The following is a 14,398-nucleotide window of genomic DNA, read 5'->3' on the forward strand; positions in this document are numbered from 1 at the left end:
CACAGAGATTCACCTGTCTGTGCCTCATGAATGCTGGGATTAAACGTGTGCACCACCAAGGCCTGGTCTCACACTTTTTTTTAAAAACCTGCTATACCCAAAAAATGTATCAAAGTTGTGTTTGGTAATACAGAAATGTTATTGTCACTAACATCTTATCTATAATACTATTTCTTATAGATTCTGATTCCAAGTGAGTTTTAGAATTCATGTTTTACCAATTGCCAGGTACTAAGCTCAGCTATCTCTGTGTGGGCTGACCTGTTCTGTGACTCAGAGGTGATAGGCAGGTCACTTCATTGTCGTCGCGTTCACATGATTTCTACTGTTTTCTTTAAAGCTCCAAATCAGGTACTCAAGTGCTCACCACAGTCCTTTCATTCAGGAAGGAATATTTATTAAGAAGATATATTAACATGCTTAGATAGAAAGAAAACTGGACACATCCTTCAGTGAACTGTAATGAAGAAGATAACATGAACAAAACTCAGAGAAATTTATAGCCATAGCACGTCTTAATAATCAGAATATTGTTAGCTCTGATAATAATTATACAACATCTCTCCTGACCTCTTGATTTAAATAATTTTACAGTAAATTTTGGCAATGCAGAGTTCACAATATAAAATCCAAGGTCTGACTAGAAACGAGATAGACTTTTCACGTATTTGATAACAGAGATATGGCACATGTAACCTCCAGATTCTTGTCTATATATTAGTTTTCTTTTAAGAGAACAAATGCTGTTCATTGTTGCAAGAGGGTTAGTATTAAAATACAAATTTTTAGGACATGTTTACTCTTGGAGAGTATTATAATTAGTTGAACAAATTATTTTTATAAGGTATGTATCACTAAGAATTTAAGTTTTCCAAAGAATATGTTCTTATGTCTAAGATAACTATCTTATATTATGATAATTATCTACAGTAGTAAAATAAAATCACCTAAAATAGCAATAATGACAGCTACTGCTCGATGAACACTTATTTAATGCTTAGGCCCTGAGCTAAGCACATCATGTACATCATACAATTTAATGTTCACGATAATTCAAGTGAGCAGGCAAGTTAACCTCATCATATAAACAAAACTGAGGCTAACAGAGAGGTCAAGCAATAGCCAAATTCAAATAACTTAGATTGTAGAGTCAGGTGTCTAAGGCAATCTGTCCTACTGTGATCCAAAGCCAGGCTAATTAGTTTCATTCTGTGTCATTCATGAGAGCTCTGATTTGATGTGATAAATGTTAGTTTAACAACTTTATTTGCCACATATTTGTGAAAGCATAGTTTGCATTTTTAAGATGTGAAGCAAGATCACTTCAGGTGGAACTATGCCTCTTCCCCAGCTCCCTATTATATCTTTTTATTTACACGTCTTTCCACCTTCATTATTCTAATAAAATTATAAATGCAAATACACAGAGTACATGCAACATATTCCACAAAGGAACAAAAATGTTCATTACTACTGAATAAAGAACCCCAATTATTACATACAAAGTGCTTAAAAAAAAGACCCTATGAGATATCCAGACCATATTTATTTTAGTATTTTCCAATAATTGACAGTGAAGGCATAATTTATAAATATCTCAAATCCATTATTTTTTTACTATGAGTTGAGATTTGGTATTTCATTAATCAAGCAAGTGCCATTATGTACAATTTGATCAAAGTCACATAGCATCAAAATGAAACCGATGTGCTTCCTGTCGTTTTTCTCTATCGTCTGCTTTCTGCAAAAGAATTTTAGAGTCATTTAAATGCTCAGAAAATATTAAGATTCATTTCTGAAATACTTTTTAAAATCCTAAAGAAATTCAGTACATAACAGTTATGATTTTATAGTGTATTAATATTATAAAATACTTTTGTAGATCTAGTTGCTATTTTATAATTAAAGATACATTACTTGAATTTAAAAATCAAGAAGAAATGTTCCATACACACTTACATTATCATCACTTATTATCTACTTGAAAGTGTGAGAGTAAACATTAGATGCAAGAAGAACAGAATCACTGCTAACACTCATGTTAAGCCAACCTAAACGAACTATATTAAGATGATGACTTTTTAGTTAACCTATTGATGCAGCAGATATTTACTGACTATCTTCTATCCTAGTCAGACAGAAGAATTAAACAAAAGACAGTTTTGTATTTTGTTCTTCAAGCACTAAGGCCTAGAAAGGATAAAAACAAAACCTACTATGTATCAAATTGACCCTAATTGTATTACTTTGGGTTTGAGTCAGGAAAGGGCAAACTGAACATATTGTTTATGGAAACGGGAAGGGACATTCATTTAAAACGCGGAGTTTAGCATAAGGAAGCGTGGCGAGTGTAGGAGGTGGAAGACACAGGACAGCAGGACATGTTGTGGAGTGACATCAAGGAAGGAGTGTGGGGCCTGGGCAAGGAAAACGTACACGTTTTAGACAGTGAGCAAGAGGGTGACACAGTGTGGAGGGTAATGGGTCTAGTGCGGTACAAAGGGGAGAGGCCTAGGTCACCGGAACCCGCCTGCATCTAAGGTAGGCCTCAAGGGAAGAAGTGGCAGAAGTTAAGGCAGGCGGGGCAGCTACAGACATCCTCAGGAAGGTGGCTGGTAAACACTGACATGAGAAAGAAAGGGGAGAGGGGAAGCTTTTAATATTGGCTTTGAGGTGAGTAATCCTGGTAGAGATCAATGTTAGCTACTGGACATGGAGAAAGAAACTTTTAGAGAGAGAGAAGAGAAAATTTGAGATATAATAGTTGATTTTAGATGAAATCAACTGAAATGTAGAAAGAAGAGGGCTTTTGGCAGATGTGTAGAAAAGTCTCATTGTGAGAATGGAAAATAGCAGCAGCTGGGAGAGATATAAAACTGGGTTAGAAACAGGACCAGAGCCACAGGTGACACAGTGTGTGCATGCCTAAGCGGTCACCGTAGCTACTGTACCACAGCTGCTGTAACCCCACAATCATACCACAGCCAGCTCTCCTATGAAACCCTAGTTTCCTGTCACAGGTTAAGAGATGTATTTTGGATTGTGTTACTTTTAGACAAAGTATAGAGTCATCCTACAATCTTAAAGGTAATTGAATATATAATTTTTGGTTATTATTGCTGATATATGAGTGATCTTTCTTTGGAGTGACAAACCTATGAATATTTATCTGAATAATCAACATGTTCGCCTTTTCAAAAGTTATAAGAACAGTGGGATAAAATGATTCTGGTAGGCATGACAGTCTAAAGAAGAAAGAAAAAACTCTTCTTTGGGACAGAAGCCTTTTTGGATGATATTGCTGGCATCTATGGCTGAGTATTTGACATTACATTCTTCTTTGTGTGGTGTTATGGATTGAGCCTATGCCCTCGACCAGAGTTATATCCCAGCTTTTCAGTTATGAAGAGCAACATGCTATGATAATAAACTAACCAGAGTTACACTGAAAGACAAACCTTTTCCTGCCAATGTAAAATGGCAATTATTGCCAAGATGAAAATGCAGACACCAATGAGGGCTACTGCAGTCAGTAAGACAATGTTACTTGGTGTAAGATACAATTTGGCACTCCAGCTGTAGATAAAAACAGAACAATTAAAATTGTAAATTTTAACATGACAAGATTAAATTGAGATCAGAAAGCAAAGCAGCTTATTAATTAGTGAAATTTCACTGGTTAAATCATTCCCTCCTCTAGCAAAAACAATTAAATTTAGATAATTTGAAGAATACTGACAATTCTAAAGTGTTCATTGCTTTCTTAGAACTGAACTAGAATTTTCTTTTTCCTGTATGGTTTTGGAGATTAAATCCATGGTTTTATGTGTGTAGTGCCAACACTTTACAACTGAAGTATACCCTATCTCTCTGAAGTAGAATTGTTGATATCTAATATTTATGTATTTTAAAGTGATCTTCAGAATTATTAAGTAAGCTTACCAATAGTACTTTAGATAATCAAAGATGTCTTTTGAAAATAACACTTGTTTGAATTTTGAAATTTTAACTCTAAAGGCTCTGTAAGTCACATGATTTCATTAAGCCCATAGCATCTTAGTTTTTGATGCCCCTGTCCACACATATAGTACAAGTAAAACAATCATATGTCTGAATGGGTGTTTATTGATAGCTGTGTAAAACTTGCTCCATTCGTGTTATGTTGGATGTTTTAAATTATTACAATAGCTCGTATGTTGGGACTTACAAAGTCAATTAGCCTCCCCGATAATGTCAATATATAATGTCATCAGCATTAACATAATTAGGTTTTCTCTCTTAAAACACTATACATAGTCCAGCCCCTGTAAACACTGCAGAGCCTAAATTTGGGGTCTTTATTACTAACTCTGTGGGCAGTTATGCACACATAGCTTCTTGTTCTCCCTGGAAACAATAAATGACTGTGTTCTCATTTTAAAAGATTAATAAGGGCAAGATCATTGTAATGAACAGCAAGTAGCTATTGATTTATTTTGACATAATTAAAATTTATTGATCCATGGTTACTCTTTAGTCAGTAAATCTCAGAATGCACCTCAAACAAAAATCAATTAGGGTTTTTATTATGTATATAAATTTGAAAAGGGCATTTCTTTGAAAAGAGAAAGAGAAAAACAAAAAGTGTTCTGATTATGGAAGAAAGCTATGACAGATTTTTTTCAGAAACTTAGAAGACTAACCCTTAAGAAAATGAGTATTGTTGAGTACCTTACAGTAGAAAACAAAACTGTGTTGTTTTTCTGAGACAGGGTCTTGTTGTTGCAGCCCAATGTATCTTTGAGGTTGCCGTCATCCTGCCTCAGCCTCTTGGTACAAGGATTATAGGTGTGAGCTACTACGCTCATAAAAAGCCAGCTTTAAATAAACCATTACATTCGAATTTTTTCTGTTATTTTGTGCATGTGCATGCATGGCTATGGGGACAGAAGAGGAACTCAGATCTCCTAGAGTTGGAGTTACATGTGGTGTGAGCCACCTGGTGTGCGTGCTGGAAACTAAACTCAGCTCTTCTGCAAGAGCAGCAATCACTCTGTCATTGAGCCATCTCTTTAGTCCCTAAGCCTGGCCCCCCCTTGAGGTTTTTTTTTTTTAGTTATTTTTTTAAATAGATTTTTTTCAAAGATCAAGATATTTTTCAATTTGGTTAAAAGAGAAACATATTCAGGAGATTTCTTACATATTCTGTCAGAGATATACATACATGAGCATATATGCAGATATCTTCTTTTAAAATCATAATATGTATTTCTCCATTTGCTTGTTTTCTCTTTCTCCCTTCCTGTAACATACTGTACTATGTCCGTGGCAGTAAACATAAATGAGTCATTACAGTGTAGTCTATTGGTACTACATTTTCTAGTTTTCTTGTTCCTCATTCAGATTATATAGTTGGTTGTCAACTTCATGTGGAGAAAGATACCACTCATATACAACACTGGATCATTAAGACAAAATAGAACAAAACAAGAAACAGGCACAGGGCCAGGCATAGTAGTTCTAGGTACTCAGGAGGCTGACATGGGATGGTTGCTGGAGCCCCAGAGTTTCAGATCAGCCTAGGCAACACAGCAAGACATTCTCACAAAAACAAAACGAAACCTTAATCCACTCCAACCCTGAGCCAGGCAAATAGCTATTTTTTGTTATCTTATATATACACTGATGTGCTGGCCAGTTAGCTGTCTAGTAGAGTGGGGTAAATCTGGTTTATGGCATTAATTATTTTTCATGGAGTAAATTCTCTCACAGTAACAGACTCTAATATGACTTTACTGAATAAAGAAAGAAGATGGACATAGTGAACTCATGAGATGGCATGAACTGGTTCTAGTGTACCACCCAATGTAAAAATTGAATAAACACTGTAGCAAAGAGAGTAGCTCACTGCTAGAATGCTTGCTTGGCATGCACAAGGCACTGGGTTCAACGCTAAGCACTACAAAAACAAAAAAAGAAAAAAGAAATAGTATTTGCAACTAGTGAAAATTAAACATATATAATATGTATAAATTACTAAATTAAGCTGCCTTTTGTCCAACTAGGAATGAATATATTCCTTATGGAATACCAGGTAGATGTGGTTAACAATTTGAAATTGACTAAGTTAATTAAGTGTTGGGCACTAAGGAAAACAGAGTAGGCAATAAAGATGACAGCTTATAAAAAACACGCCATTGGATATCTACTAAATTAAGTTCAATCAAGGAAGGCTATTACCTGCGAGGGACATTGTGAGGATAAGGAATGACAATCAGCTGGGAATTTGGAATGATTGCTGTCCACTCTTGTTTTCTTATAGACTGAAAAGAGAATTTAAGAACACTTAATATATATATAAAAAACAATTATTAGTCTAAATGTGAAAAAAACCCAAACAAACAAAAACACCAAACCTGCAAGTACTTTTAGATTTGAAATCCTAGGTATGGAGGATTATATTTGTATGATGAATTCATTTACTCAACAAATACTTACTGGAAAGTTTTAGCAGGCATTATTCAAAGTGCTACAGGTAAATGCTGATTGGAACTAAACTTCAAGTCAAGAGATATATATTAGATGTGTATAAGTATAATAATGCTACTTTTATGTTAACAGATACTACTTATGCACTAAGTGATAAAAAAATGTTAAGAAACAGGTTAAGAGGATAAGAAATCACAAAGTTTAATGGAGAAAAAAATGGAAAAACTACATAATAACAAATTATGGTATGCTCTAAGATGCGCTTAGACAGGTCACTATGAACCAGTTTTTTTTGTTTTGTTTTGTTTTGTTTTTTACAAGACAGGGTTTCTCTGTATTGTTTTGGAGGCTGTCGGTCCAGCCTGGCCTCGAACTCAGAGATCTGCCTGCCTCTGCCTCCCGAGTGCTGGGATTAATGGCGTGCGCCACCACCGCCTGGCATGAACCAGTTTTTTAATTACTTAAAGGCAATAAAATATCTGAATTTGAATTCAATTATATTCAAATTATTAGACTTAAATGTTTAAGTGGTAAGTATTAAAACAGATTGTCAACAAACTGTTTACTTGCCTTCTCTCCAGATGGACGGGGAATACCAACAAAAAGATGGTCCAGGAAATTGGCACTTCGGCCTAAACCAAGTACATTGTAAGGTAATTGGAGAGCTAAGTGTGCTGACTGGCTGAGCTGTCCAGCTAGATTTATGAAGACAAAACAAACAAACAAACAAACAAAAACACCTTTGAAAACACTGTACTCATCAAGTCTTGAAGTCCTAAAATGTTTAATTCAGTTATAAAATGTGAGATGAACATTTAGTTAATTAATATTAAGGATTCATGGTTCACAAAAAGTCCTTTGACATACAATTCCCATTCTATAAATGATATCCACTTATAAAGTATGGTAAAATGGCTTTGAGACTATTCTAAGCGTTCACCTCAGTGAGAACAATGTAATTTTAGGATATTTTAATGACTTGAAAACTTGATACCCAAGGCAGTACTCTTGTCGGCAGTGCTACACTTCCTGCTGTAGGCAAGCTCTCTCACCTGCCTATTCTGAAGACTGCATAGAACACAGTCATGAAATATATGGACTTTGTAACTGGCTTCTTTTACTTGATATGTTCTCAAAGTTCATACTATAGCATGTTTCACTACTTGATTAACTGCCAAAGAACATGATACATACTATATTTTGCTTCATTAATTAATTTCATTAATAGACTTGGGTAATAAACTTTGGTTATCATATAATACTACTATGAAGATTAATATACAATAATATACATTTTTGTATTTACTAGATTATATACCTAAGAATATGGATGATAATTAATTGCCAATTAGGCACCAGAGATAATCTCTGGTGTTCTTAACATAAAGCAATCATAAATGTTTCAGGTGTTAGATTTGCCAGTTATCCTGATGTAGTCATTATACATTATATACACGTACAGAAAGGTTACATTGTACCCCATAAATATGTACAATTATATCTATCAATTAAATGCAGTGTATGTAATGATAAAACGTACCTGTCCCATTTCATACTCATACAAGCAACTGTATGTATGATGGTCCAAGATTTTCCATATCCTAGTGAACACTTATCACCATCTTGATGGCTGGGAAGCAGCATCTCTGATATCAGAGTTTAACTTGTATTGCCTATTAACAAATGATACTGAACTTCTATCAAGTACTTGCTGTTCAATTGTATATCTTTTCACCTTTGTGAACTTAGTAGTTATCTATTTCAAACTGGATTTTTGTCTTTTTTTCTGATCAATATAAGTAAAGACTTGCTAGTTTTTAAATGTTTCAGAAGTATCCTTCGGTTTGCTGTTTCTCTATATTCTCTGTTTCATTTATTTTCTGTCTTCTGATTAGGCTTAGTTGCTTTATGTTTCCAGTTTCTCAAGGTGAAAGATTACAATACTCATTCCAGACAGCTATTTCCATGAGGTCTCTAGCCCAGGCTGGATTGGAACTCCCTATTTTTCAAGAATTATCTTGAATTCTGCATCTCCTGCTTTCACGTCCAGAGTTCTAGGGTTACAGGCATAAGTCACCAAAACAGGCCTCAGAGGTGCTGGGGGGCAAATTCCGTGCCCCTTGCACAGCAGACAACTATTCTCCCAGCTCAACTATATCCCTGTCTCTGTTCTTTTTTAAATGTAGGCATTTGGAGCAACATATTTCTATGTAAGAAAGATGAGCTGCATTCTAGATTTTAGTATGTTGTACTTTTTATTTCACATTTACTTCAGAGTATTTCCTCATTTCTTTGAGTTTTTAAAAAAACATTATTTACTTTGGAGTGTGCTATTTGATTTTCATGCATTTACAGATTTCTAAAATATTCGTGATTTTTAAAGAAGACTTACTTACGAATGCGTGCATGTGCCTTTTGATGGAGTGCTTCTTTCATTTACTTTTAAAACAATTCCTGATAACAGAATTTATGTCTGTGCCTGCATAGGTCAGCCGAGGATGTCAGACCTCTGGTCACTGCAGTCACAGACACTGTCGGCCACTACGAGGGCGCTGGGAACTGAACCTGGATCTTCTGCAAGAGCAACAAGTGCTCTTAATGACTGAGCCATCTCTCCAGAACCTCAGTGTTGTTTTTTTAAATATATTTTAAATATAAAGTTAAATATATTGAGTGTCACTATCTCTTGTGGTTGCCCTGGGGATTTCAATTAACTGCACAGAAAAAAAAATCAAGTTCAGGTTAATAGTAATCTAATTCAACGGTCATATAAAAATTTGCTTCAGTATAACTGTTGATCTGATTTGTATGGATTTAAATCGCTGTCTGTATCAGGCTTAAAGGGATCTATTAGTGTTCAATGGGGGATGTCCTTCTGTATGCTGTGAATATGTGCTTCTCTTATTGGTTTAATAAAATGCTGATTGGCCAGTAGCCAGGCAGGAAGTATTGGCAGGGCTACCAGACTAGGAGAATAGCCACCAGAGAGACACCATGTAGCCACCAAAAGAGTAACATGCCTGAGCATTATGGATACGCCACAGCTTTGTGGCAATATATAATTTAATAATTAAGAGAGAGCTAGCCAATAAGAAGACTGAACCATCAGCCAAACATGATTTATGTAAGCCTCTGTGTGTTTATTTGGGACTAAACAGCTGTGAGACCAGGCGGGACAGAACTTCTGTCAACACCTTTCAGCATATATAATGCATTATCCACTACCTTCTTGCCTACAGATGATGTGATAGTTTACTTTTTGTTGTTTTCAAGAATATTTCTTTAGAGTATGCCTTAGTATGGGTCTTTGGGTTTATCCCATTTGAAGTTTGCAGATTGTCTTGGATGTAGTCATAAAATTTGGGTGGTTTTAGCAATGACTTACACATTATTTCTGCTTTTATCCATCCTAAAATTTGTATTATCAATACATTGATATCCTTGGTGGTATCTCCACAGGTCTCTGAGACCCCAGACTATTACTTTTCTTTTTTCTATAACTTAAGACTAGATACCTTCTGATGGAAGCAGAAGCAGCTAAGCACTGAGTTGAACTACTGGAATACAGTTGTATGGAGAGAGGAGTGATGAGCAAAGAGGTTAGGACCATGCTGGAGAAACCCTCAGAAACAGCTGACCTGAGCAGTGGGAGCTCACGGATTCCAGACTGACAGCTGGGGAACCTGAATAAGACCAAATCAGGCCCCCTGAATATGGGTGTCAGTTGGGGAGGGGGCTTGGGCAGTCTAAGGGGCTGCTGGCAGTAGAACCAGTATTTATCCCTAGTGCATGAATAGGCTTTTGGAGCCCATTCCCTGTGGAGGGATCCTCTCTCAGCCTAGATAAACAGGGGGAGGGTCTAGGTCCTACCCCAAATGATGTGACAGATTGTGATGATCCGCTATGGGAGGCTTCACCCTCTCTGAGGAGTAGATGGGGGTGGGATGGGGAGATGGTTGGGGGGGGTGGGAGGGCAGGAGTGAGAGGGAACTGGGACTGATATGTAAAACAAGACTTTTTAATTTAAATAAAAAATTAATAAAAAGGGCTAGATACCTTCAACCGATACATATTCAAGAGTTCAGATTATTTTCCTAGTATAAACATCACAGAGCCAGCTACTAATATTTTCAAATACTGTACTTTCCAACTACAGAATTACTTACTACTTGTTTTTTTTTGGTAGGTCTGAGGCCTGAACTGAAGGATGCATACATGCTGGGAGTTACTATTACTGGGCTGCATTCCTACCTCTATCTGATTGAAAAATGACTCTATTTATTAGTTTCTTTTAAGACTTTGAATATTGAGATGGCTGATTTACAGTCTCTATCTACTAAATCCAGTATCTGGCACCTTAGACATATTTTCTCTTTTGGTAAGTATATATAGTACACTTCTGTTTCTCTATATGACCTGTAAATTTTGTTGAAAATGAACATTTTGGGTAACACAACAACTAAAATGTATATTTATCATGACCTCCCTCCCAAAGTTAGTTGTTTATGCTGTACTGTTGTTTATTTATTGACTGTATTTGGCACTGCATTTGCTATGACAAAATGCCCAGCAAAAAAACTTAAGGAAGAATACTTTTATACAGATGTAAAAATTCTCAGTAAATAAATCATATACCATGATCAAACTGGTTTCTTTCCTAAGATTGCTTCAACATATGCAAGCCAGTACGTACAATATAGCATAGAAATAGACTAAAGGACAGAAAACACAAGGACAGCTCAACGGTCTCTGACAATGCTTAACATTTCTCCATAATAAAACCTCTGAAGAAAGTAGGGAATAAAAGGAACACATTTCAACATAATAAAAGGTCACATATGACAAATCTATAGCTATAATTATATGGAAAATGAAGACCATTTCCTCTAAAAATCAGAAAGACAGTATTCCCTCTCCTCACTGTTATTCAGGTAAAGTGCTGAAGTCTAAGTTAGGGTAAAAGAAACAAGAGGGTTACAAACAGCAGTCAATTTATTTCGTTTGCAGATGTTATGATCTTGTATGTCAAAGACCCTAAAGATCCCACTAGAAAATCCTTAGACTTGTAAACACAGCAAAGTGGCAGAATGCAAAAGCAATATATAGTAGAAGGTCTCTATAAATGATAAACTTGCTGAGGAAGAAATCAAGGTTCACAACTGCTTTAAAAAATATCCAGAATAGCCGGGCCGTGGTGGCACATGCCTTTAATCCCAGTACTCGGGAGGCAGAGACAGGCGGATTTCTGTGAGTTCGAGGCCAGGCTGGACTGATAGCCTCCAAAACAATACAGAGAAACCCTGTCTCATAAAAAAAAATCCAGAATAATTCTAAGGATATAAAAGACTTCTTTTTAAGACACTGAAAAAAAAAAGACATAGGAAGATAAAAATGCATCTAAAACTTATGGATTGTCAAAATAGTATTGTGACAATGGCTATATTATCAAAAGTGATACAGATTCAATTCTGTGCCCATCAAAATCCCCATGGCATTCTTCACAGTACTAGAGAAGCAATCCTAAATTTCATAGAGAAGCAGATAAGATTCCACACAGCCAAGGCCATCCTTAGCTGAAAGAACAATCAATACTAGAGGCATCTCAGTTTACCTGGTCTCAAATTAGAGAGCCACAGTGATAGAATCAGCATGGACCTGGCACCAAAACAGACACACTGACCAAGAGAATAGGAGTAAGCTCACACAGCTATCACAAGTGAGTAAAAATAAACACTGAGCTGGGTATTTGTGAAAGCCCATGTCTGTAATCACAGCACTAGTGAGGCTGAGGTGTGAGGACTGTCATGAATTTCAGGTCGGCTGAGTATATAGAGTAAAGACCTCAATGAAAGACTTGAAAGTGGAAGGAGAGGAATCTTTTAAGTTAATGGGCCCAGGCCAGGGTTCTCTGAAAAGAACTTCAGATCATAGCAACCGTCCAAAGAACTGTGTTACATGAAACTAAAGCTTTTGCTCAGCAAAGGAGACAGCTTCAGAATGAGGAAAAAAGAGAAGCTTTTCCAACTCCATGTCAAGCATGGAAATAATATTAAGGATCTATAAAGAGCTTCAAAAATTAAACACTAGAACCTCAAACCATCTAACCAATAAATGGGCTAATGAACTGAATAAGCTTCTCATAGAATTACAAATGGCCAATAAAAACTAAAAGAAGTGTTCCAACATTTTCAGCCATCAAAGAAATGCAAATTAAAACTACTTTGATATTCTACCTTAACTCTGTTCAGAATGGCTTTTATCAAGAAATAGGACATCTGCTGTGAGACTGTGTCTTTCATATAGTTCAGGAAAGCTCAACAGTACAGTAGCCTAAATAAGACCGGGCCAGTGGCAACACCAGCTGACATGTCAACATGCATGGGGGAAGCATCTCAAGACTCCAACTCCAGACGAAGAACTGCAGTAATTAATGACTGTTGAGAGACAGGGATAGGCCCATAATTGTTATCCAATATTAAGGTGCCAGTCCTAAAAACATACACATATGAGCAGCAGTAAATGAACCTAGCAGGAGTGTGTGTGTAACAATAATGAAGAAAGAAAACAACAACTAGTGTGACAGGTCTGGTAAAGAGTAGCTCTTACTGCTGGTGAGATATGTGTAAACTCAGATGGCCACTGTGGAAATTATAAATTATAAATCATTCTCACCACTCCCCCCCAAAACAAACCCAAATCCAAAACCTGAAAACAGAGCTGCCACATGGCCCATCTATAACACTGTGGGATGGTGTGTGCACGAATATACACACAGATGTATGAGATGGCAAGTCAGCATACCACAGAGATACTTGCACATCTATTTATGTTGCTGTACTATACAGCTAAGAAACAACCAGACTAGATGCCAGTCAACAGATGAGTAGATGAAGATAATGATGTACATACACATGATGTTATTTTATAAGTAAAAATGCAATCATGACATTTTTAGGTAAAATAGAAACCACTTTTAAAATAAGTCAGACCAAGAAAGTCAAATACAGCATGCTTTTGCTCTCGTATGTGGAATCTAGATTTAAACATGTATGTGGTGGGGAGAGAAGGAAGAGATTTGAAGGGGAGGTGAGAAAACATAATGGAGTACAATTGGCATGAAAGAACTCCGTGAGAAAGGAGGGGACAGAGCAGTGTGTGTGTGTGGGGGGGGAATTAAAAAAGAAAATTCATTACTTTGTATGGTAACCTAAAAAAAATAAAAAGGAACATGGTAAGACTTGGGATAAAAAGGCTAATGATACAAGTTGAATAAAATGATGTTTTCTATAGGACCTTAGAGCATTTCCATGGAACCACCACATTTTAGAGGATCTTTAGTTTTAACTGTACGTTGTGGTAACAAACATGGATGCAAAATTTACCATCTTAGCTATCTATACCAGTGCCGTCACAGAGCACCAAGCATCTTCATACAGTTGTATAGCCATCACTACTTGTCTCCAGCTCTTTTTTTTCTATTTTTGGTTTTTCAAGACAGGGGTTCTCTGTATTGCTTTGGAGGCTGTCCTGGAACTCACTCTGTAGACCAGGCTGGCTTTGAACTCACAGAGATCCTCCTGCCTCTGCCTCCCAAATGCTGGGATTAAAGGTGTGCACTACCAACACCTGGCTCCAGAGCTCTCAATTAAAAATCATTATTGCACTTAGCCCTATTTTCTTGCAACCATAGTTGTACTCTCTATATATGGATTCTGCAATGAGGCTATCTCATATAAACACAATCATATAGTATTTGTCTTTTTGTGACTGGATTATTTTACCTAGTACAATGTTCTATAAATTCATTTATGTTGTAGCATGTGTCAACATTCCTTGTAAGTCTGAATATTTTTCATTTGTATATTCTACATATTGTTTATCTACTCATCTATACATGGATACTTTTGACACTGTCTCAATAAACTAAAAC

The 14,398-nt window shown here is 36.2% G+C and overlaps 1 protein-coding gene and 1 long non-coding RNA gene across 3 annotated transcripts in view; one reads left to right on the plus strand and one right to left on the minus strand.

Moving 5' to 3' along the window:
• Nucleotides 1–375: 375 nt before the first annotated feature.
• The window catches only part of Itfg1 (integrin alpha FG-GAP repeat containing 1), a 128,869-nt gene continuing 114,846 nt past the window's right edge, over nt 376–14,398 (minus strand). For both annotated transcript variants that reach the window (XM_040735391.1, XM_040735390.1), the window contains 4 exons: nt 7,039–7,163; nt 6,220–6,302; nt 3,459–3,576; nt 376–1,741 (listed from right to left, as the gene is read on the minus strand). In XM_040735391.1, coding sequence (XP_040591325.1) covers nt 1,682–1,741; nt 3,459–3,576; nt 6,220–6,302; nt 7,039–7,163 — 386 coding nt within the window. In that variant the 3' untranslated portion in view covers nt 376–1,681. The remainder of the gene's footprint in view (nt 1,742–3,458; nt 3,577–6,219; nt 6,303–7,038; nt 7,164–14,398) is intronic.
• Nucleotides 8,277–11,108, plus strand: LOC121135964. Its single transcript, XR_005873077.1, has 2 exons — nt 8,277–10,067; nt 10,655–11,108. It is a non-coding gene; the product is annotated as an uncharacterized LOC121135964 (long non-coding RNA).

This window comes from Mesocricetus auratus, unplaced genomic scaffold (genome assembly GCF_017639785.1).
Source record: "Mesocricetus auratus isolate SY011 unplaced genomic scaffold, BCM_Maur_2.0 Super-Scaffold_100045, whole genome shotgun sequence".
NCBI lineage: Eukaryota > Metazoa > Chordata > Mammalia > Rodentia > Cricetidae > Mesocricetus > Mesocricetus auratus.